This window comes from Pteropus vampyrus, unplaced genomic scaffold (genome assembly GCF_000151845.1).
Source record: "Pteropus vampyrus isolate Shadow unplaced genomic scaffold, Pvam_2.0 Scaffold22, whole genome shotgun sequence".
NCBI classification, from domain to species: Eukaryota; Metazoa; Chordata; class Mammalia; order Chiroptera; family Pteropodidae; genus Pteropus; species Pteropus vampyrus.
The window spans coordinates 15,037,371-15,062,336 of record NW_011888803.1 but is presented as its reverse complement, the minus strand read 5'-3'; the positions used below and the strand labels follow the sequence as shown (position 1 = coordinate 15,062,336).

At 34.9% G+C, this 24,966-nt stretch overlaps 1 protein-coding gene across 5 annotated transcripts in view; it reads left to right on the top strand.

Moving 5' to 3' along the window:
- The window catches only part of ARHGAP29 (Rho GTPase activating protein 29), a 66,066-nt gene extending 41,910 nt beyond the window's left edge, over window positions 1-24,156 (top strand). For 4 of the 5 annotated variants that reach the window (XM_011355675.2, XM_011355677.2, XM_011355674.2 and 1 more), the window contains 12 exons: window positions 443-580; window positions 8,245-8,402; window positions 8,947-9,086; window positions 9,351-9,455; window positions 11,715-11,813; window positions 12,821-12,960; window positions 13,236-13,424; window positions 13,945-14,082; window positions 17,874-18,106; window positions 19,311-19,641; window positions 19,769-19,877; window positions 22,039-24,153. In XM_011355675.2, coding sequence (XP_011353977.1) covers window positions 443-580; window positions 8,245-8,402; window positions 8,947-9,086; window positions 9,351-9,455; window positions 11,715-11,813; window positions 12,821-12,960; window positions 13,236-13,424; window positions 13,945-14,082; window positions 17,874-18,106; window positions 19,311-19,641; window positions 19,769-19,877; window positions 22,039-22,916 — 2,658 coding nt within the window. In that variant the 3' untranslated portion in view covers window positions 22,917-24,153. Of the gene's footprint in view, window positions 1-442; window positions 581-8,244; window positions 8,403-8,946; window positions 9,087-9,350; window positions 9,456-11,714; window positions 11,814-12,820; window positions 12,961-13,235; window positions 13,425-13,944; window positions 14,083-17,873; window positions 18,107-19,310; window positions 19,642-19,768; window positions 19,878-22,038 lie in introns of all 5 variants that reach the window. The other variant, XM_011355678.2, reaches the window with a different exon arrangement.
- The last annotated feature ends 810 nt before the right edge of the window (window positions 24,157-24,966 follow it).

Below are 24,966 nucleotides of genomic sequence, written 5' to 3'. Positions count from 1 at the left end.
AGAAGTCAATATTTTTGACTTCATTGTTTAGAAAGTTCACGCTTTAGGCACCTGTGTGTAGATGTGATAGCAAGGCTAGGCTGAAACTTTGTATATTATTTATGAAATATAATTTGATAAACAAATTCTGTAAGAAGGTTATATAAACATAGTAAATGTAAATAGAAAATACTGTTAAATGGAAGTGACTATTTATTTAATAGACACACATTATATTAATTCTAAGTGGTACTTGAGTATCCATGAAAGTCAAGTACCCTTGAGTCACTGACCAAAACAAATTGTTATCTTTAGAAATATTCTACTTAAAATATAGACTATTTCAGAATTTTTGTGCATTAAGTCTTTTCAATTATTTCAATTGAGCTATACTACAATAAGTATTTGTTTTAAAATATAGATTCTAGTGACTAGTGTTAATTTTTGTGTGGTATTCCCGAAGGTAGAAGAAGCAAATGAACTCTACAAAGTTTGTGTGACAAATGTTGAAGAAAGACGAAATGATCTGGAAAATACTAAAAGAGAAATTTTAGCACAACTCCGGAAACTTGTTTTCCAGTGTGATCTTACCCTTAAAGCTGTAAGTACTTTCTTCAGTGTTTTGAAGAGGGGAAAAAAAAAAGAGTCTGCATATCTGCAAAAGGGAGAGGGATGTTCGATGAGTCATGATTCTTATGAGATTTAATTTCTGAGGTTAATGGAGCATTTAGAGTTTGAAAATTGACTTTCAGTTTTTAATAGTGTTATATGGTTTGAGTTACATTTTTTATCTGGTCCCCTCCCCCCCACACACCCTGTGGATGGATGATTTGTTTGATTAAAATTGAAGTCAGACATTTTGAAATTGCCTCTAAGCCATTGTCTTAATTTGGTTGGCAAAATGGATTTGACCCCTGAAACTTCTGTCAGCACTATGAGATATATTCTTCAAACTTTGGGTAAACTAAATATTAAAATTGAACCCAGTGATTTATTTGAAAACAAAACAATTCTGCCCTCAAGTGTTTGGATTTGCCTCTTTAAAATAGTTTTTGTAAAAAATTTACAAAAAATTTTCCTTTTTTTGGTATACATTTCATGAGTTTTAACACATGTATAAATTTGTGTAAACGCCACCACCACAATCGGGATTCAGAACAATTCCATTACTCCAAAAAAATTTCTTTGTTCTGCCCCTTTGTAGTCAAACTCTCCACCCTCCCCTAACCCCTGGCAAGTATTGATATGTTCTCCACCTTTATGGTTTGGTGTTTTCCAGAGTGTCATAGCAGCGAAATCACAATAGTATGTATGTAACTTTTGGAGACTGGCTTCTTTTACTCAGCATTAATGCCTTTGAGATTTCTCAGTGTTATCTATGAATCAATAGTTTATTTATTCTTATTGCTGAGTAGTAATTCATTATATCAATGTACCTCGATGTTTATCCATTCACCAGTTGGACATTTGCGTTGTTTTCAGTTTTGAGTGATTGTGAATATTTGTTTACAGGTTTTTATGTGAACATAAGTTTTCATATTTTTAGTGTAAATACCTAGGAGTGAGATTACTGGGTGGTATGATAAATGTCTATTTAACTTTATAAGAAATTGCCATACTGTTTTCCATAGTTACCATAACATTTTTCACCAGCAATGTATGAAAGTTCCAGTTATTCTGCTACCTTGACAGCACATGTCTGCTGCTGTTTGTAGGTTTTAGCTTTTCTAATAGGTAGGTAGTGGTAGTGGTCTTAATTTGTGTTTCTAAAACGACTAATGATAGTGAGCATCTTCTCAGGGGCTTATATGCAATCTGTATTTTGCCTATTTTTAAAAATAGTTGTTTGTTTTCTTGTCGAGCTTACATACATTGGTTTCCAGTCTAAAGTTTCTTATTATTCTTTTGGCAGTGTCTTTCACAGAGCAAAAGATTTTAATTTTGATGGGGTCTAACTTATCAATTTCTTCTTTTATGGATTACGCTTTGGTATTATATCTAAGAGTGCTTTACCTAATCCAAGGTCATAAAGACTTTTATGTTTTCTACTAAAAATGTTATAGTTTGACTTTGATATATGATCCATTTCGAGTTATTTTTTATATAAGGTGTGAAGTATAGGTCGAGGTTTATTCTTTGCATTCAGGTGTTATATTAAAATTATACCCACTGGATTTTAATTTATGGAGATGACTGAATGCTGACTTTGAGAAGTCAATGCTATTGAAAGATGAGTTACTTACATTTCCCAAGAGACAGGGACATGCTTATGCCACACAGGGCCACAGGAGAAATACCAGGTTTGGTCAAGGAGAGTAAGAGTAAGGGGAAAGCTGAATATAGAGCTTTTATTGGGGTTTCCAAAGAAAAGGCAAGATAGGGCAAGATAACCAATATAGGATTGGCTATTTTGAATAATTCCAGTGGGCTTTAGGGTATAGGGATGGTCTCTAGTTGCTTGGTACCTGGGATGATATATAGCAGGAGAAAATGTTGGTTTGGTATGTGAAACTTAGATAATGAGGTGGTTGGAGTTCCATAGGAAAGACGCGCTCCCCAACTAAGAGTTGGCTAGCCCTGGGAGGGCTAGCAAGCTTTTTAAAATGTCAAAACATAAAATACAGAAAATAAAAAACAATTAATAGAGGTACCCACTTGTTCTAATACAATTTGCTGAAAATATTGTGTCATCTCCATTGAATTACCTTTGTATCTTTGTCAAAAATCAATTGACCATATTTTTGTAGGTCTTATTTCTACAGTCTCTATTTTGTTCCATGGATAAATGTGTCTATCCTTTTGCCAAAACTGTACTGTGTTGATTACTGTTGCTTTAAAGCAAGTCTTAAAAACACTCAGGTTGCATGAGTCTTTCAACTTTATTCTTTTTAAGAATTGCTTTGAGTATTTAAGATCCTTTGACTTTCCATAAGAATGTTGGAATCAGTTTGTCTGTGTCTACAAAAAAAATCCTGTTAACATTTTGATTGGGAGTATATTAAATCTTAGCTCAGACTGGGGAGAATTGACTATATATGTAGCATTTTAACTCCATAGAGTTGTTCAATCCATGAACATAGTATGTCTCCCCATTTATTTAGGTTTTTGATATATTTTTATCAGCATTTATAGTTCTCAACATGTAAGTCTTTACATGTTTTGTTAGATTTAAATTTATATGTATGTGTGTTTATTTGGGGTCTATTGTGAGTGTGATCAATTATTTACTACATAGTGATATAGACACATACACATAATTAAAATGAAATACAAGAGATTATACACATATATAATTTATGTGTGCATGTATCTATACACACATACACACATATTTATTTAATTTCAAAGTCCAGTTGTTCATTGTTAGTATTTAGAAATACAATTTTTGTGTGTTGATCTTACAGCCTTGCTAAACTCACTTATTAGTCTACGAGCTGTTTTGTTATTGATTGGGGTTTTCTACATAGAAAATCGTGTTATGTGCAAATAGGAACAGTTGTATTTCTTCCTTTCCAAACTGTATTTCTTTTATCTCTTTCTCTGATTGCACTGGCTTGGACTTCCAGTTTATTATGGAATAGGAGTCATGAGAGAAGACATCCTTGCCTTATTCTTGATCTTATGGGGAAAGCACTTAGTCTTTCCACATTAAATATGATGATAGCTGTAGGTTTTTTGAAGACATCCTTTGTCAGGTTAAGGAATTTCCCCCCTTTTTCTGGTTTGCTGAGGGTTTTATCATGAAGTTGTTGGATTTTGTCAAATGATGTTTATACCATTTGATTGATGCGATCATGTAGTTTTTCTTTTTCAGTGTGTTTATATGTTGGATTACGTAGATATTTGAGTGTTGATTTAGCTTTTATTCCTGGCATAAGCCTCTCGGTAGTAATGCCTTGCTCCTTTTACACATTGGTATCAGTGATTCTGGCCTCATAAATTGAATTGGGAAGTGTTTCTTCCTATTCTATTTTTTGGAAGAAATTGTATAGGATGGGTGTTATTTCTTTAAATGTTTGGTGACATTTCTTGGTGAAAGCAGTTGAACTTAGAGTTTTCGTTTTTCAGAAGATTTTTTACTATATATTCCATCTCTTTGATATAGGTCTAATTGAGTTAAATATTTCTTTTGGGGTGAATTTTTGGTAGTTTGTGGCTTTCATGAAATTGGTCCCATTCATCTAAGTTGTCAAATTCGTGTGCATAGAGTTGTTAATAATATTCCCTTATCCTTTCAGTGTCTCAGTGGGCTAGAATGATATGCTCTCTTTCATTCCCGATATTGGTAATTTGCCTTCCGCCACCCCCCTCTCTCGTTAACCTGGCTAGAGGTTTATAAATTTCATCGATCTTTTCAAAGAAACAGCTTTCGATTTTATTGGTTTTCCTCTTTTTTAAAAAAATTATTTATGCTTCCTTTGGGTTTATTTTGCTTTTGTTTTTAGTTACTTGAAGGCAGAAGCTTTGATTGTTTGTCAAGATCTCCTTGCTTTTTTAAATACAAATATTATTTAATTTTCCCTCTAAGCACTGCTTATCCGCATCCCACAAATTTCGAATTATATATTTCCATTCTTGTACAGTTCAAAATATTTTCTAATTTCCTTTGAGACTTTATCGTTGACCTTTGGATAATGTAGAAGTTTGTTGCTTAATTTCCAAGTATTTGAGGATTTTCTGAATATCTTCCTGATATGATTTCTAGTTTAATTCTTTTATGCTAAGAGAAATACTTTGTACGATTTTGATTCTCTTAAATCTGTTATGGTTCGTTTTATGACCCAGGATATGGTCTATCTTGGTTAATGTTCTGTATATGCACTTGAAAAGAATGTGTATCCTGCTGTTGTTGACCAGAGTGTTCTGTAAATGTCAGTTAGTTCCCATCAGTTTGTGTTATTTCTTCTGTATCCTTGATGATTTACTTTTTACTGTTCATTACTGAGAAAGGAGTTTTGAAGTCTTCTACATATTGTATATTTTTAGTTCTATCAGTTTTTGCTTTATGTGTTTTGAAACTCTGTCAGATGCTTATACATTAATGATTGTTGTATATTCTTGGTGAATTGATCCTTTTATCCAATGAAATGTCCCTTTATCTTGGTAATTTTCCTTGTATTTTAATGTACCTTATTTAATATTGATATAGTTATTTCAGTTTTCTTTTGATTATTTTTAACGTAGTATATCTCTCTTCATTTTCTTTTAACTTTCTCATTATATTTAAAATGAATTTCTTATATAGCATATAGTTGTCTTGATTTTTTAAAAATCTATTTTGACAGTCTGTATCTTTTAAGTGAACTATTTAGACCATTTATATTTGATATAAAAATTGTTCAAATTTAGGTCTACTATTTCATTATTGATTTTCTGTTTGTACTTTCTGTTTTCCTTCATCTGTTTGCCTTTAGCTGCCTTATTTTAGATAAATTGATAAATTTTTAGAATTATATTTTAATTTATCTAGTTAATTTATCTAGTATAGATTTAATTTAATCTGTTTTTATTTATCAGAATGATAGTTTCATTTATCTAAAATGTTTATTTACATTTTAATTTATCTATTAGTTTTTTAACTATATCTCTGTGTAGTTTTGTTTTAATGGTTGCACCTAGGGATAGACCTCTCCCTTTCAGAATCAGAATGTGCATTTTGAACAAGATCCCCCACGTGATTCATTGGCACATTAACTTTTCAAACACTTGTTTAGGGAACTTATAAGTTACTTGATCAAGGTCGTCCAGTTATATAAATTGTAAAGCTGGGATAAGAACCTGGTTGAATGACTTTAGAGCCTTTGCTCTTAAATACTGTGCTGTCTTGCTTAATGATTATTCAGTCTGGGTTTGAACAACTCCAAAATTAGTATGATGTTTATATTGAGCTAAAAAAAAAATCTGTTTCCCTGTGTACCTCTCTACTTTACTAATATAACTCCTCTTCTACAAGACTACATTTTAAATATTTAAAGATAATTACTATCTTCCTTCCCTGGGTTTTTCCTCCACATTAAACACCCCCAAATCTGATTACTTTTCTTCATATAACATGATTTTAAGTTCTCTTTTGAGAGAAACTTTTCCTGTTAATTTGAAATTGTGAAAAATTTTTTCACCAGCTGTCAGAAAAATTTATGTTAATCTAGGTGCCAGTGTACTAACTAAAAATTAGATGTTAGTGATAAAAGCTGGCCATAGACTTGGAAGTCCTGTGTGGTTGAGTGAGCAATACCAGAAAACGTGCAGATTGCAGTATGACCTTGACTAATAATATTTTCTACTACTATTCATTTGGTCATTTCCCATTTAAGACGTATTTGGGACACTATGCTACACATTGGAGACCTAGAAGAAAAAGACTAAGCCCCTGACTCACAAAGCAGGTTGAAGGACAAAAGGGTCTAGAAACATCATGATTTTTTAGATACCTATGAGCCACCCCCCAGCTAAGATGCCCAGCAACTCCTGCAGGATCTACCTCATGGAGGCCTTACTTGTTAGCATTTCTGTTAAGGGAGTGAGAAGGCTGAATGATTGAGAGAAAAGAGATTTCGAGATGGGGCTTCCTATATATATTATTGCTTAAGTCTTTTATTATTAATAAATACCTAGAGACGAATATTCAGCAGATGAATTTATTATGCCTGTTGCTATTCATTTGGCTTTTCAAATTATTGGTGTTTTTAACTAGATTTATAAAATTTATTAAAAAGTATTACAAATAAGTAGTTAAACTTTAGGATCAAGAGAGTAAGTTCAGTTTACCGTTAAGTGGAGAATTCCCTGATCATAGCTAGTTGCTAGATTTAGGTTTTACTATCTGCAGTTTGAATTTCCTTTATTTCTTGAAAGAATTAAATAAGCTATTCTGTTGGTGCACTTTTCAAATACTATTTGTGCTGAGTTTTAGTTATCTTAGAGGAATGCCTGTTTACCTCGGAAAGGACTTAGAGGCTAATCATAAGCTCAGCATATCATCTGGTATATCAAGAGAGATGAAGAGGAAACATGGCAGTGTTTGAAATAACATTAAACCAGTCAAATTTGGCATTCATTCACATTCTCAGCACAGGAGCCACTGGCATTTTAAAAAATAAATCAGATCATGTTATAGCTTTTAATACTTTAAAACTCCCCACTGGCTTTCCTTGTACCTAAATCCAGACTCCTTAATGTGATTTAGATGACTGCTTCCCTTTCTGGCTCCACCTCTTTCATTGTGCTACAGCCATATTGACTTTCATCTGTTTCTTGAGCCCAACAAGCTCTTTTCCAGTCACTCTTGTCCTAGAGTCTTTTGTCTGGGTTGGTCTTCTCCCTAAAACTTTGCATTGACTTGCTCTTGTATCAGGTCTCAGTTCTAATGCTGCCTCCTCAGAGAGGCCTTCATTAACCTACCATGTCAAAAATACCCTTCCACAAGCACATACCTGGCCATATTCCATAACTTAACAATCTTATATAGTAGTATTAGCAGTTTTCAGTACCAGAAATTATCTTATTTACTTTGTTCTCTCTTCAGTGCCACCCTCAGGAGAACATAAACTCTATGAGGACTGGAATCTCACCTGTTTGTTTACCATAGCATACCCAAAGCCTAGGTTTTTGTGAACATTGGTTAATTCATGTAAAGTTTCAGAATGCATCTGGTATATTGTAAACACCCCTCAGTTGCTATTATTGTTGTTACTGTAAGCAGTAGTAGTAGTGAGAGTTATGTTTAGGCATTTGTAGAAATTCGGTGGAATAATATATTTTGAATAGATTCAATATATACCTACTCATAAAAATTGAGTGCTATAGGATACATTATACATATAAAGCATTTATATTTTTATAGGATTGAAAAACGAAAGTCTAAATAATAGTGTTCTGATTGAAATTTTTCCCTTCACGTTTTCTACTTAAGAGTTTAGACAGTGTGGTCAGACCATCAGAGTAAAGAGCTGGGGATTCTCAAAAATACTCTTATCTCCTAAAATTGTGAGCCAGTAGGGACATGGGGTTATATTTTTGAACTTTTCAGTTTAAAGCCAATTTTGCTGGAAGTGATCACTCCTAGATATTGGATTAAATTTTTTTTTTTTCTCCTGATCTAGACCATGCACGAAGTCAGGCGATAGAGTATGCTCACAATGATATTCAGTGCTGTGTGCTTCACTGTGTGACCTTTTTCTCCACGCTGTCACTTGAAATAAATGCATATTTACATAGCATTCTGTATATCATGAGTTATTTTGCCTTTTATCTCTGTGACCATAGGTTACAGTTAACCTCTTCCAGATGCAACAACTACAAACTGCCTCCCTCGCAAACAGTCTGCAGTCTCTCTGTGATAATGCCAAACTGTATGACCCAGGCCAAGAATATTGTGAGTTTGTCAAGGCCACAAATTCAACCGAAGAAGAAAAAGTTGATGGGTGAGAATTAATGTGTAGATGAAGTTTTTTTTAAGAGATTAAATATCTCGTCTAAGTTTCTCTCTGGTATAAAGTTGTATCTTTTCTAACATTGCCAGATTTGACTTTAAAATTTTCTGGAATTTTTTATATTATTTAAGGTGTAACTCAAGAGTAAAAAGCTTTCCATTTTGACACAAGAGCTCATTTCTTTGAGATTTAAAAATCCTTCGAGATTGGCAAATAATGGTCATATCTATTTTGAATGTATAGTACACAGATTTAACCTGCATTTTCCACAGAGATTATAGTAGAAAAGTTTACCTAACATGAATAATTGATTTGACTTTTGCTACTCTTTTCTATATTTCAGCTGTAGTGAGTACAAATAATTAATAAGTTTTATTCACATCTCCTTTAAGAAGTCAAGCCATATAGTATGGTCTGTTCTTAATATTTAGTTAAATTACCATACATTCATTAACAAATTTTTCTGAAATTAGAGTAAAATAGGTGGATTATTAGTCATTTTTCTGAGGATGAGTTTTATTTGGGTTTTTCTTAGGAATGTAAATAAACAGTTGACAAACAGTCCCAATGCGTCTGGGTATGGACCTGCCGACTCTTTAGAGGACGTTGCGCGCCTTCCTGACAGTTGTAATAAAATGGAAGAGGACAGATGCTCTAACAGCGCAGATACGACAGGTACTTTTCACGTTAAAGACAGCACTAATTCACGAAAGACCAAATTGTTTGAATGTGATTATTAAATGAGTTGCAACTCTGGAATTTAAAAATCAGGCCTTGAATTGTAATTTTATGAGGCTTATTCACAGTTGTAAGCACTGTGCCTGTCTTAAAGTGGATTTTTGATCACAAAGAAACTTGACTCGTCTCACTTATATGTCATTATTTTGCCTTATAATCTATCTGTAGCCAAGTTTAACTTCAAATCTTCTTTTCTTAAAGGTCCTTCTTGTATAAGGCCATGGACATTTGGGATGTTCAGTGACTCTGAGAGCACTGGAGGAAGCAGTGAATCTAGATCTCTAGATTCAGAATCTATAAGTCCAGGTATATAAATTATTTAAGTTTAGAGGTGAAAATTCAGTGAACAATTGAAGTATTCCTTTGGGGGAATATTTCTTAAATACCTTATATTTATAATGAACTACCTCTTAGAGAGGAGTATGTACATATATGCACTAAAAAGAAAAATAATAAATCCTTACATATTCACCACCCAGCCTGAGAAATGTAGAGCATTATCAGTATATTAGAAAGCTCCTGTGTGTAACTTCTTGGTAACATTGCCGTATCCTACCAGAATAAGCCATCATCCTGAATTTTGTTAATCATTCCTAGCTATGTTAAATGTTTTAGTACCTATATCTAGTTAAACTTTGCCCTCTTCAGAATATTGTCCAGGTGGAATCATACCCTTCTTTTGTGACTTCTTTCATGTATTTTTTTGCTTGAGATCCATATTGATGAGAGTAGCCATCTTTATTTTATACTATACTCTGTATACTGTTTTATTCTGTGAACATTATTACTCTAGATCTTTTGGATTGTTTTGTAGTTAATTGCTAGAATGAACACCATAATTAACACTAGTTCTTGGGTCTATGATTATGTATTAACTTTTTATAAATGTACTTTAAGGTGCTTTGATAATCTCATGTTCCTTAGAGAGGCAGAGTAAGTGTTTTGAACTCTCCCTTGCTGACTTCAAGGAGGATAACTTGCCATGTGATGCACAGCTAGCAGAAGAAGGTAGCACTTGAACCCATAAGATTGTTACTTCTACATTTATTTTCCTCCACTCCTTGACCAAAGACTGCTCCAGTCCTGTTCTTTCTAGCTACGTTCCTTCCTCCTAGGATCTTGGCACTGCAGGAGATGACATTATAGGATTTAACCACAAAGTCCAAGGCCTTTTTTTTTTTTTAGTATTCAACATATTACAGAAATTTTATTTGTAAATAAATCTCTTGAATTTAAAGTTAGAAATACTTCCATGTAGCACTGAGGTTAGTAGGCTTACTTTGTGTCTTCCTTTAAAATTAGCTCTGTTCAAGGGACCTTCTGGAGATGTGAGCCTAAATATTTAACTGAGTATTTATTATTAGCTTTGTAAAAACAGTGTGGTTCCACCTAGTCCCAAAAATTAAGACCTATCCTAGAGAAAGCCCTAAATTATTTAGAATCCTGTAAGACTGCCTGTGATAAAGATTTGGAAACTGGTTACATGATAAATGGATGAAGACCTAGGGCTGCCTGGCCTGGGAAAGAGGAAACTTGAGGACATGACAGCTGTCTTCAAATATTGGAAATGTAAAGAGATTAAAGTTAGAGTGCTTTTGTTTGCTCCTTTAGGGAGAATTATGACCTAAGACTAGGATTTATAGGAAGGCAGATTTCTTCTTGATAATATAAGGAAGCCATTTTACAGTTAGAATAGTTCTAAAATGGAACATATGACCTCATAATTTTTTAGTCATTGGGGACACATTCAAAACAAATACCAGTTGACTACCTATGACTACCTTTTAAGCTTATTATGCAGAGGAATCTTTTTGGGGTGAGGTTGCTGGTTTAAATCATTTGTAAAGCCCTTTCTAGCCCTTTCTAGAACCTTAGACTATTAAAGCCTTGAGTTAAATGAATTCTTCCACTTAGCTACAGCCGTGTTTGTAATATCAGCAGGGAGCAAATAAATTTCATTATCTAGGTGGTCTGCTTCTGAACATGCTTTGATGCACATGGCAGAATCCTTTGCTGGTATAGTTTGGATTCTGTGCTCTCAGCTCCCTGCCAGGAATCATTTTCCTGGTTCCAGTCTCCTGTCTTACTGGTAACATAAATGTGATGTTCCTATTGTATTAACCATATTTAAAGATTTTTATATACAAAGTTTGGATTATATTGTATGCATTTATTTATAATTTAATTCAAGAAGCATTTAAGGACAACTTTACTATTGTGTTAGCCACTCTTGTCAGATGTTAGGTATAAGACACGAATAGAAAATACCTGCTGTCCTCTAGAGCTTACAGTCTGACACTGTCACAAGTTGCAGTTAAGGTCTCATTGAGATGTAATCCTCAATTTTATATTTTATTTGGAAAAGTCAGTTTTGGTTCAATTCACTTTTGCTCCCAGGAATAAGTATCAGACTTCCCTGTATCCAAAGTCTGAGAATGGAAGCAAATATTTTACATGGTCACTAATAAAATAGTATGACTGCGCTATTCAAAAAATGTTTTCATTATCCATTTATAAAATTCTAAAGTGCATGATCAGGTAATTATATCCATAATTTTCTTATAGGAGACTTTAATCGAAAACTTCCACGAACACCGTCCAGCGGAACCATGTCTTCTGCAGATGATCTAGATGAAAGAGAGCCACCTTCCCCTTCAGAATCTGGTATTGACACTCACTGAATCAAGTTCTCACTAAACCAGTTGACTCAGTGGTTCTGCATGATATTAGAAAAATAGTATAACTTAAAGAATTACGTTGCCGTGTATTAAACAAAAGGCATTATAAAGACTTAAATATATCCCAACTAATATGAACAAGTATAGGTTGATAATATATTAATCAGATGTTACCAATTACAAATATTACAACAAGCAGCAAAACTACTAGATCTAAAATGTATTAGCATGGTGCTAAAATAGGCTAGATATTTTGATCTTTTGCGAACTTAATATAATGACTTAGCTACCAAAAGAGTTGCAGTGAATGAGCCTCTTCAAAAGAAACAGTGCAAGCAGCTCAGCAGGAAAAGTAAATAAGTATATTTCTTGAGGATAAAGAAAATTGTGGATGTTGAAGGATATAAAAGAGATATCTGTTACCTTAATTTAGTGACTTAATTTAGACTCATATAAATTAGTTTTGTGTATTTGAAACCTGCAGTTACCTGTTTTGGCATCACTTCCTAAAGTAATATAACATTTAATCTCCAGTAGGATATTGATGTATAACTAGCTAATACTATCTATAATTTTATCATAATTTAAGAATAGATTTATCCTTAATGCAAATAATGCTGACACACTGACTTCATACAGCAAGTTTTCTTTGAAGCTTTTATAGGGGCATTTTCTAAGAATGTAATGCCACCTACGTAACGCCCTTTCCATCTCTATAAAGGATATATTAATAACATGTAAATTTTCTAATTCTGAAAACATTATGCCGTGCTGTTTTAGAAGTATCTTATTGGTTTGGTGGTGATTTTTACTCATCACTAAAATGTTTGATAAATGTGTGCCTTGTGAGAGATCTCTAAATTAGATGCTTATTTTGATGTTACATAATATAGGAATGATTGCAAAGTCTAAAGATTTTTCAAAATATACTATCGTATGTTATAATTTTTGTCATTTTATAAGTCTTACATAGTAATCTATTTCTGTTGCAAGGACCCAATTCCCTTGGAACATATAAGAAAACGTTGATGTCAAAGGCAGCTCTCACCCACAAGTTTCACAAACTGAGATCCCCCACAAAATGTAGGGATTGTGAAGGCATTGTAGTATTCCAAGGTGTTGAATGTGAAGAGGTAAGATCTTTTGGGAATTACATTATCCCCTTTATGCTTTTGCTTTACTTTTTTGTTATTAATTTTACTGACTAGGCTGTTTTGCAAATATAATTTTAATAAATTGAACCACAATGTACCTTCCATAATATTATATTTTATTTTGCTATTAAATGTATTTTAAATACCACAAATAATATCTTCTAAACGCATTTTCATTGTGTTACACTACCTATAGTTTGTTGTGAATAGTTTTAAGGTAAGTTAACCAGTTTTAAAGTATCATTTTCTTGCAGTGTCTCCTTGTTTGTCACCGAAAGTGTTTGGAAAATTTAGTCATCATTTGTGGTCATCAGAAACTTCTGGGGAAAATACACTTATTTGGAGCAGAATTCACACAAGTTGCAAAAAAGGAACCAGATGGCATCCCTTTTATACTCAAAATATGTGCCACAGAGATTGAAAACAGAGCCTTGTGTCTACAGGTATGTTGTAACTCTTAAAATAAAAATTTTTAAACAAATGCCTGTGTGATTTGTTCTCATGATAAGGAGACTTTAAAAGAAAACAGTGCTTATCTACGGCCATGCCACCCTGAACAAGACCTATCCTGTCTGATCTTGGAAGCTAAGCAGGGTCAGGCCTGGTTAGTACTTGGATGGGCGAGCACGTAGGAAAACCACGTACTGTAGGCTTAAAAAAAAAATAAAAAATTTTAAAAATATGGGATTGTAAACTGACAAGGTCCTTGCAATCTGTGAGGTCAACCAAGAGTTGCCTCGCCTAAAAAAAAAAGAAAAGATAGGAAAAGAAAGCAGTGCTCTTAATTTTTAAGAAGTAACTGATTTTATTCAGATTTATTTGGAAAATATTACCTTATTTGGCCCAAGTTTTTTTCTAAAATATTAATAAACATTGAAACAGACACATCAGATATTTAGATGTCCACATTTAGCCATTTGTACTAAAGCAGAATTTTAAAAAATTTTCCCCTTTCTTCTCAAGGGAATTTATCGTGTATGTGGAAACAAAATAAAAACTGAAAAACTTTGTCAAGCTTTGGAAAATGGAATGCACTTGGTAGACATTTCAGAGTTTAGTTCGCATGACATCTGTGACGTCTTGAAATTATACCTTCGACAGGTAAAGTTTTTACCTTTGAAAACTACCATTAAATAGAAAAGGGCAAAAATATGTTTTGTATTTTGCTGATAACATTTGCTACACGTATATTTTCATCAACATAGACCATATTAATATCTTTTACTTACTGTATAAATCAAACTATATATAAATATATATACAGTGTACAGACCAATAATAATAAAAACAAACACTTTTCATCACCTAGCTTAACAAAATAGAACTTTACCTTACTTTTTAGAAGAGCCCTGTGTGCCCCTGTCTAGTTGTAGCCTGCAACTGTACCCCAGTGGTCTTTCTTAACCATGTTAATTACTCCCTCTCTTCTCTTAAAAGTTTTAATACCTGTCGTGTATTCCTAAACGGTGTATCATTAAGTTTTGAAAACTGAATAGGAAGCATAAATCTAGCTATATGAAGAAAGGCTATTATTCAAAATAGTACATAAAAGATACAGTAAGTAGAACAATGTCTAGGTCATAGTCCACCTTTACTTTCACTGATATTTTCAAATAGCTTTTGTGGGAAGTCAGTGGGCAAGGTCCTGAATGCATCCTGGAAATTCACCATATTTGGAGCATGAGGCAGGACTGCCCTATAAACTGGGTACTGCGAGTTCAGCAGGAATATGATCGGGGAGTGGGCTTCTCTATGTTTTCTCTTTCCATGCTCACTCATACCTGTAGGTTTCAGGATTAGGTCCAAGGAAAACACTTCTGTGGGATGAAATAAGTGGCCTCAGAGGCTTCAGGCAGCAGCTTATGGAGCAGTTCAGGAACAGTCAGCACACTGTCATGCTGAGCTAAGAATAAAAAGTGATCTGGGCTCAGCTGCCTTCTGTCCTCTGGTGAAGAAGAGACTGTTACAGAGAGCATAGTGACAATGATTCTTAACATGTGGATCTCGGGAGTTCTTTTCTCCCTCTGGGTCCTTTTTAACATAGCACATAGCTGTCATCCTGGGGTCACTCTTCTCCAGCCTCTTCTGTTTTGTGAGGAAATACCTGTCTTCCTGCGTTGGTTTATTCTCCTGTTTTAGTCATGCTCATCTTTTGAGCAATGTGGAATAAAAGTATTTGAAACTTATTTATCAGTGTTTATTCTACTTTCTTGAATGGGAGTGGAAGAGTGAATGGTAGGGAAGGTTACAGTATTCTAGGCTGGAAATTATTTTTCTTCAGAATTTTGCAAGTATTTTTTCTATTCTCTTTGAAGCCTGAGATCCTTCTCATTCTTGATTCTTTGTATGTATTTTCTCTCTGAAAGCTTGTAGAATCTTCTTTTTCTCCCTATTACCCTAAAATTTAACGTGATACGCCTTGATGTGGGTGTAGTTTCATCTGCTATTTCAAGTACTGCATGAGCTCTATCATTCTGGATACCTGTCCTTTAGTTCTTTAAACGTTCACTTCACTGCTCATTTCCTCCACTCTGTTTTCTTCCTAGAACTTTTATTTGGATACTGACAACTTGTACTGGTTCTGTAGTTCTTTCTCTTTTATTCATTTTTTTTTCTTTTAACACTTTCTAAGAGATTTTCTCAGCTTATCTTCCACCCCTACTGTAAACTGTTTCATTTCTGAGGTCATGTTTTAATTTCTAAGAACTCTGGTTCTCTTTTCCTTTTATAGCATTCTTTCTTTTTTTAGTGAGTGCAGTATCTTATCTACCTGAGGATATTCATAACTTTTTTAAAAAGGGTTCTTTTCTCTGCTTAGCTTCTAGTCCTATCTAATAGAAATATAATGTGAACCCCATATATAATGTTAAATTTTCTAGTACCCGTGTAAAGAGAAGAAATGGATAAAGTTCATTTTAATATTTTATTTAATATACTGAAATTATCTGAACATCTAATCAATAATTATTAATGAAATATTTTACTTTTTGGTTATTGTTGTCATGGAATCTTTAAAATCTGATATTTTTCATTTAAAGCACATGTCACTTTCAACCAGCCACATATCCAGTGCTTGGGTAGCCGTGTGTGGCTAGTGGTCACCATATTGACAGCACAGTTCTAGACCTTCAAGTTGGTTCTTTTCCTCTATCTTTTGATTTGTCTTCTGTAGTTGTTTGCTTAAAATGAAAGAGTTGGGAATTAAAATGTCTTTGGAAGCTCTTGAATACATGAAATCTTTGAAGACTTTGAATTTTACTATAGTGTGATCTAGGTGGGCTGTTTAAGAAACACCTGATATCTGTATCTCTAGGTCTCTTTTCTTGGGCTGGTCTGATAGCCCAGTATGCATGCTAAATGCAGAGATCCTAGACCCTTCTTACTCTACTTGGCTCCCAGAGTACTAGCACCACACCTCTAGGCAGTGAAAGACCTTTCTCTGGGGTATCAGGTAGCTGTCCACCCATTTCTTGTGCTTGTCATTGCTCATCCAGAGAATCGTCAGTTTAACACTGCCCATAAGAGGAATCCTCAGGCTTCAGGGGAAGAGGCTGCTTAGGAGCAAGGAGTAGAAACAAGGATCTAGAGATCTAATGCTTCTTGGGTAGCCCACCTTCCCCTAGGATTCAGAGGACCTTGTGCTGACAGCCCTCCAGTCTCCTTAGGATCCTGTAAGCCATACTGTATCTCAGTTTGGAATTGCACCTTTCTCAGGCCTGCTAAGTCAGCAGTTGGTCATCTGCTCTTCAGCTTGTGAAATGTTGCTTTTTTCTCCATTCCTATTCTGTTGGTTCTATATACTTAACTGTATTTCATGGAGTTGCAGAAGAAAAGAAATTAGGTACAAATGTTAGACCTGTCATGTTAGCCCAGGAAACGATTGATATCTCTTTAATCACATTTCACAGGATTCTCAGCTGAGAAATGGAATCAGAGTACCTTTGATTGGCTGTAACCTCATAGCGAACCATCTTTTATCTCTTCTAGCCAGTCAGGGAAAGGAAATGAATGGGGCCAATACTTTCATTTCTCATTCTGTGTCAGGAATACTATGGGACCAAGACTTTAGTGTGGGAAGACATGTTTGATTCTATAGTATTAGAGAATAGCCTTCATTTTACTCAGGTACCATGTGGGAAATCTGAAGCTCCAGGAGGCTAAGTTACCTTCTTCAGATCTCAGAGTGGTAGAGGCAGGAATTGATCTCAAAGCGTCTCCTCTCTGGGACCAGCAGGGGAAACTGGATAAGCAGATAGTCTAGGACTTCAGCCAGCCAGAGGTGTGCTCTTTTCTACCACTGAGCAGTATAAATATTGAAATAAGTTATGCCAGTTAGATCAAGGTGGCATACTCTTTGATAGTTTGAGGAACTTTTTCTGTTGACTTATGCCAATTCAAGTTGTTTTTAAAAATTAAGTAAATAAAATGTTCACAGTTTCCTTCTTATAAGCCATATTCTGTAATGCTGCTTCAGTCTGATATAAGTAAAACACAAGGACCCTAAAGCATTTTGTTCTGTTTCCCTTATACCAATAAAATTCGGAACATAAGCTTTTTCTAATTAATTTGACTTATTTTGTGTATCATCCTGGGTTTTGTTCAGTAAAACAGTTGAAGATCATGCTCAGTTTGAGGCAGTTATGAATGTAAGATTTAGAATTTTACTGATTATCAGTCAACTCATTTTTACAATAGATATGATTTATGGTGATTATGTTACATTGTCTTTATAGATCACATCTGTAGCAAAGATATGTACATTTCTAAACATGGATTGACTTAAGTCTTGTTCATCTAAGGGGACGTGCCAAACCATTCAGTAGCTATTTAGTAGATATCAACAGGAGAAAAAAGGACAGAGGGATATTTCTAATGTAATTTTATTTCTTTAGCTTCCAGAACCATTTATTTTATTCCGATTGTACAAGGAATTTATAGACCTTGCCAAAGAGATCCGACGAGTAAATGAAGAACAAGAGACAAAAAAGGATACTCCAGAGGACAAAAAATGGCCGAGTACGTGTATAGAAATAAACCGAATTCTTATAAAAAGCAAAGACCTTCTAAGACAATTGCCAGCATCAAATTTTAACAGTCTTCATTACCTCATAGTACATCTTAAGCGGTAAGAACTTCTTATAAGACAAACATCCATTAGTGGATGCATAACTGATCGGTTTAACTGTTTTTGTTTTTTAAAAAATTGTGGTAAAATACACATCACAGATTTACCATCTTAATCATTTTAAAGTGTATAGCTCGAGTATTTACAGTGTTGTGCTATTGTTTTTAAAATGAACATTTCATTTCTAACGTGTGTTAGGGAAAGGGAGCCATTGAACATATGTTCATGCAGCCAACGTCTTTCCCTCAGATGCCCCTTGTGTGCCAGGCTCTGGCTGGTGAAACAAGAATGAAAACATAAGGTTTCTGTCATCTGTTGTGCTTGTCAGCTTAGGGGTAGACCTGCAAACATGTACAGTGCAGCATCATGCTAATTCTAATGAAGCTCTGCATAGCATGCACGGGAAAAAGGGGAAGGGGAACCATGAATCAGAGGAGGTAGTCCTGAGCCACTTGAAGAACTAAATAGTAGTTTGGTGGCAGAGAACGTGCAGAAGAGCATTCAGGGCAGCAGTAACAGATACAGAGACATAAGAATCATTTTGCATTAGGGAAGTACAGATAATTTGGTTAGGCTAAGATATAGCAAGCAGTAGCAGGAATGAGCTAGATAGTGGCCTGGTAAATAAAGTCTTACATACTTGGCAGATAAGTTGACTATCTTCCTTCTGTACCCACTAAGGAATTTTGAGCCAGGTATTTAACATACTCAGATTTGCCTGTTAGATCTTTCTGGCAGCAATATATGGAATGGTTTGAAGGAGAAGCCTTTACTGTACGTTAGATCTCCATGAATAGTCATAGAATTAAAATGTGTTGAGAGCTTGAAGTAAGCCAGAGCAGAGGGAGTGGCAATAGAACCGAAAGAGAGATCTTTAGAATGGAGAATCAACTAGGTCAGCAGACTAGCCATGGGCCATCAGAATTTGACAATGATGCTTAAGTTTCCAGCACAGGGACCTGCAGCTCTTAGGGGTATTTTTAATTTCTGCTGGTAAAACTCTGGTAGTTCCTTCCATTTACTTTTCATCCTGATACTGTGAAACCTAACTTGGTATGTGGTCAATATTTTATCAAATAAATATATCCTTTTCTTAGACTTCTGCAGCCCATTTTTCTTTCACCCTTTCCAACCTGTAGTAAACTACCATTAGGAAAATCTTAACAGGCAAATCCCATATAGCTATATGTATTCTACTCTGCAGGGTCGTAGATCATGCAGAGGAAAACAAGATGAACTCCAAAAACCTGGGAGTGATATTTGGACCAAGCCTCATTAGGCCGAGGCCCACAACTGCTCCGATCACCATCTCCTTTCTTGCGGAATACTCCAATCAAGCGCGGTTGGTTGAGTTCCTCATTACTTACTCCCAGAAGATCTTTGATGGGTCTCTGCAGCCACAAGATGCAGTTGTGTGTAGTACAGGTGGTGTTGCACCTCAGGCTGATCAAGGCCGTCTTCCAAAGCCTCTGTTATCACCAGAAGGAAGAGACCCAGAACATTCCATGAAGTCACTGTTTTTCTCTTCAAAGGAAGTGAGTTTTGACCTTTATGGAATTGTGTTGGAACTTTATAATGTTTATGTTAAAGTAAAAATCTTTGAATTGTTTTATTTTGAGATGTGTTGCTTCTTAAAGTTTAAAAATTCTTTTCCATCAATAGGATATCCATAAAGCAGATAGTGAAAGCAAAATTTTTGAACCAGCTACATCATTTGAAGAATCAGAACGAAAGCAGAATACATTAGAAAAATGTGATGCATGTCTCATTGGTGAGTGGCCATGTAAAATACATGTTTGCTGACTTAAAACTGTGTCAATAAACCATGATTAAAAGCCGGGGTGAGTGCAGCTGAGAGAAGTCAGAGAAAGAAGCTTCTTTAGTAAATGGATCTTTACTAGCCATTAAGGAAGTTGCCTTTTAGTGTACCTCGCATTTAAATGTTATTCTCTGTAACAGTCTTTCTTACAAAAAGACATCTTGGAGTTCATGGATTTTTTTTGGTGCTCTTTCTAAAAATTTTTGTCTTCATTTTTGCCATAAATTAAAGTTGTGGCAGAAATGTGTTGAGTAGTATGATAGTTCATTAGCATCTCTGTTACTGTAGATCATTGTATTGGTCTAACTGCTTATAAGGAGTCAACTAGACTCCTAAAATTAAAAAAAATTAGACTCCTAAAACTCTTAAATTTTTTTTCAAATTATTTTACCTAACACCTGCCTTTTACACATTAAGCACACATATGTGTATGTCTTTATTTCCTTGACTGCAGTCATTTTATTCACTATATGATCATTTTAGTTGCAGTGACTTGTAGCTATCAAACTGGTGGAAAGGCTTCCATTTACTACTATAATTTTATACATTCCTAGAGCTAAATTCCAATTTTTTAAATTTGATGCATAATTAAATAGCCTGACTGAGTCTAAAAAGAAAAAAGTAAGGGAGCTAACATTCATTAAGTAAGTATCCACCTGCTCTGTGCTAAGCACTGTGCTTATTGTTTGATTCTGTTTATTAGATTTGATCTTCATAACAGTTCTGTGCTATAAAGTAGGTAGTATTAGCCCTGTTCAATCTGTAGCCTAATAGTCTGAGAGGGGTGAAATCATGCCAAAAGTCATGCCCCTAATAAATTGTTCAGTCAGTATTTGAACCTACATTTCTGCTTATTTCACTACTCCATGATCTAGGGCTCCCGATTAGAATTGTTTTAATAATAAATGTTATTTTTGAGTGCTTATTATATACCAAAGAATTCTAAGCACTTTTCATAATTAGGTCATTTAGGCCATACATCAACACAGATACAATTATGATTCCCTTTTGACAGATGAAGACACAAGGGACAGCGAGATTGCCTTGCCCAGTTCAGAAATGGTAGAGCTGAGCTAAACGGAGCAACTGGGCTTCAGAGTCTGCACTCTATTCATTAGGCTATAAGTTTTTCCCTCAGAACTGAAGAATATACTTTGGTGGGTGAATACAGCCCTACCACTTCGAGTCAGGTGCCTTAGAGTGGTCTGTACATGTGGGGAAGGACCTGGGAAAATAAAACAAGAGAGTGTTGCTTTGGAAGCCCAGAGAAGAGAGGTCAGCAGTCTAAGGTAAGGAGGAAGGTGAGATGAGATGACTCCTGGCAGTGATTCTGATGGGCACCTGGCCCCTGTCAGCAGAATGCTGGCCAAAAGAGGAGTGTGAGCAGAGGGCTGGAATTTTCCAGAAATAGGAATTTTTTAGGGGAGATGCAGCAAAAAGGTACAGGGTTTAAAGGAGTTCAAGGTTCTATTGAGAAAATATGGGCCATGAGTTCAGACTTGATAGGAAAGAGAAGAAAGTAAGTCTGGGTGTAAATAGTAAATGGGGTGAATGGGCATTTTTTCTTAGACGTATTCAACCCTAGTTGGACAGGATGAATGTTACAGACCATTTATTTATTGACCATATGTGAAGGGCATCTAAGGCATTTCACATGATACATTCTCACTGTGGGTTAGGTAACTGAAAAGCAGGTTAGATGAGTTGGCAAAAGTCTTGGGATTCAACTGCATGGCTACGTTTTGTTGATGGGTAAATTGGTGTAACTTTTCTGAGGTTAATTTACCATTGTCTGCCTATTGAAATCATGATAACCTTTTGACCCAGCAAATACTTGTTCATGCATCACACATAAAAAGTTACTTCAGCATATGTTTTCTTTTTTAGTTTTTTTGAAACTGCAGTGAATTTTGTTGCTAGTTATTATATTGATTTAAATAAATATAGAATTCTAACATTTTTATTCAGGATTCACCTTTAAATCCCTCTGCATAGATAACTGAGAATAACTTGGAAAAAATATGTAAGGCCCTTGTTTTGAGAGCATGTTCATTCAAACTCTTGTTAGCCATGTGCCATGAAGTTTGGTTTTTAAATAAATCTCTTTTTACAGACAACAGAGTCCATTTGCCTGTAGACCCAGAGCTTGAATCAACATCACAAAAGATAGAAGATGTTTGTAAATCCTCCAAGCCACTTACTCTGAAATCCGGAAGGGAGACAAGCAGTGTTGTTGAGCGATATACCCCAAGGACCAAGATTAGACCTGCAAGTTTGCCTGTAGATAGACTGTTGCTTCTTGCAAGCCCTCCTCATGAGAGAAATGGCAGAAATTTGGGGAATGTAAATTCAGACAAGTTTTTCAAGAGTCCTACCTTTGAAGGCGTTAATAGAAAAGACACCCCTACTGTTTGTTGCAAATTTGATGGCTTTGATCAGCAAACTCTACAAAAAACTCCAGAAAAACAGTATGAACAAAATGACCTAACTGCAAAGACCACGATTGTGCCCAGTGCACTCCAAGAAGGAGGAGTGATGACGGGCATCAAGATTGGTGGGGACCAGCTACTCAGTGCCACCCAGCCCAGTAAGCCATACACAGAACCAGCAAGACAGGTGTCAGAGAGACGGTCCTCTGACTCATGCCCTGCTGCTCCTGTCAGAGCACCCAGAACACTGCAGCCCCAGCACTGGACAACGTTTTATAAACCACGGGTTCCCGCTGGTAGTATGAGAGGGGTTGAAGAGAAACCAGCACCCTCCCCAGCAGTGCCTCCTAGCACAGATCATGCTCCTCAGGGGCATGTGCTGAAATCAATTCCAGACTCAGAAAATGCACCAGTTTGTCTCATGCAGCCAATTAGTAGTAAGCCCAAAGAGAACTCTGAGGAGCGTGACTTGCCTGTTGTGCATCCAACATGTCAGAGACCGAGGCTTAAACGAATGCAACAATTTGAAGACCTTGAAGATGAAGTCCCACAGTTTGTGTAGGGTTGTCAAAATTCAGCTTTTCTTTTTTAGTCATTTTGTTTTGTGGTATTGTGTTTGTTTTGTGGAAGAATTTTTGACAGGGCCCCTTTTGTATAGGAATGCCAGATTGTGGAGTTTGCTTTTTGTCATTGTATTGTGCTGGTTATATTGAGTAGTGGAATGTTTTGATAGGGCCACATCTGTGCCTCACTGGAATTATCTATTTCTGAAGTTGTGAATAAGTAGGTGGACTCGTATTTTTTAAAAGTTCATTGATTTTCCCCATAAAATGGTCCATTTAAATGCATCCCTAATATATGATTTAGTTCTCAATAGGTGCAATTGGGAAAAATCAGCTTTATTTTTTTGACGTGAAACTATGCTTATTTATAAAAGGAATGTTTCTGAATGCAAGTGCCTGAAAGATCTTTGTTTAGTATGTGTTTTTTTCACACAATTTTATAGTGCATCTTTGACCATTGTGCTTTTATGGTATGTATGTAACCTTTTATTTTTTAATTGGCAATTAACTTTTTAATATTTACATAATGGCCAGAAGGCTTGCAAATATGTAGTTAATTGCATATTAATTAATTGCCATATTTTACATGTGGTAGTCAGTTAAATCATACCCCCCAAAAATGCACTTAAACCTGTTTCTAAATTATATAGTTCAGTTTTATCTTGTTTGGCTTTTGATGGTTTTAATACATTTAATAGTTTTTCACCTCTTGGCTTTGCTCTACATAAACTTTTGTTCAACAGTTCTGAAACTTTTGGTATTTCATATAATGGTCCAAAAAATGTTTTAAAATTCAATGCATTTCCTCTTGATATTGTCTGGGTTTTTCTTAAAAAAAAAAAACAAAAACATTTCTTTCATATGAGGTGTTTTTACTTATGAGCAATTTTATATACTTTTTCTACCTGGACTTTTAACCATTGACAATGTATATTTCATCTGAATGGCACAAAGATTTATTTAAATTGATTCAAAGTATAGTTCAATAAGCCTCATTGTTTGGAATTTGAGAGGAGGTGTAGATGATTGGACATATTTCATTTATAAAATTCCCAGTTTTTAGAACTAGTGCAGTTCTGTTAGTTTCTGGGTTTTGTCATTTTGCCTAAAATAGGATGTAAAAGGGACAAAAAATAAAATAGCCTCTTTTTATATGCGTGAATTCTATTTGTAGTGAATGTTTTTGTATGACCATGTTATCCTTGATAAAAATTATATATATATTAACCTGTTAAATTATTTCCAGTTCTTGTGGCTTCTCTGAAATTGTTGCCTCTTAGGGTATGAAAATTACGGTTTATTAACTATTGGCTTAACACTCGGCTCATACATTCCCTTGACCACTACAACATGGAATACATTTCATGGGAAGTTAGTTCTATATGACATTAAGGACTAGGGAGATATAAATAACCCTTTTGTGCTAGAGCCTTGATTTTAGTCCTCATTGTACAAAATATAAAAGAATTGTATTGCTAGAAAAACCTAAAAAGAAAATAAGAGCTAACATTTATTGAGCCCTCTCTATGAACCATGAACTCTGTTAGGTTCCTACATAAATTATTTCTAGTTCACAGCAGCCTGTAATGGGTAGGTAAGTATTTTATTATTTCTGTGTTACAGATAAGGAAACTGCGGCTTAGTTAAATGATTTGTTCTAGGTTCCACAGGTGTAACAGTTGAGGTCAGGTCTCAAATACAGGGTTATCAGCTTCTGCTGGTCAGTGCAGTTAATTACCGTGTAATATCAGAGTAATATCGAGTAGTGTTTAATAATAGAAAATTCACCTTTAAAAATTTTTTATTGTAAAATATACATAACAAAATTTGCCAGTTTAACCATTTTTAAGTGTGCGGTTCAGTGGCATTAAGTACATTCACGTTGTTCATTCACACTAACCATCTCCAGAATTTTCTCATCATCCCATACTGAAAATTAGAAAATGTACTTTTAAACGTCTTCAGTTTTATTTTACTGTATTAAGATAACCCAGTGAAAGAATATGTCATACAATCAACTGCCCTCTTTGTCTCCCCTCCCTGTTAAAC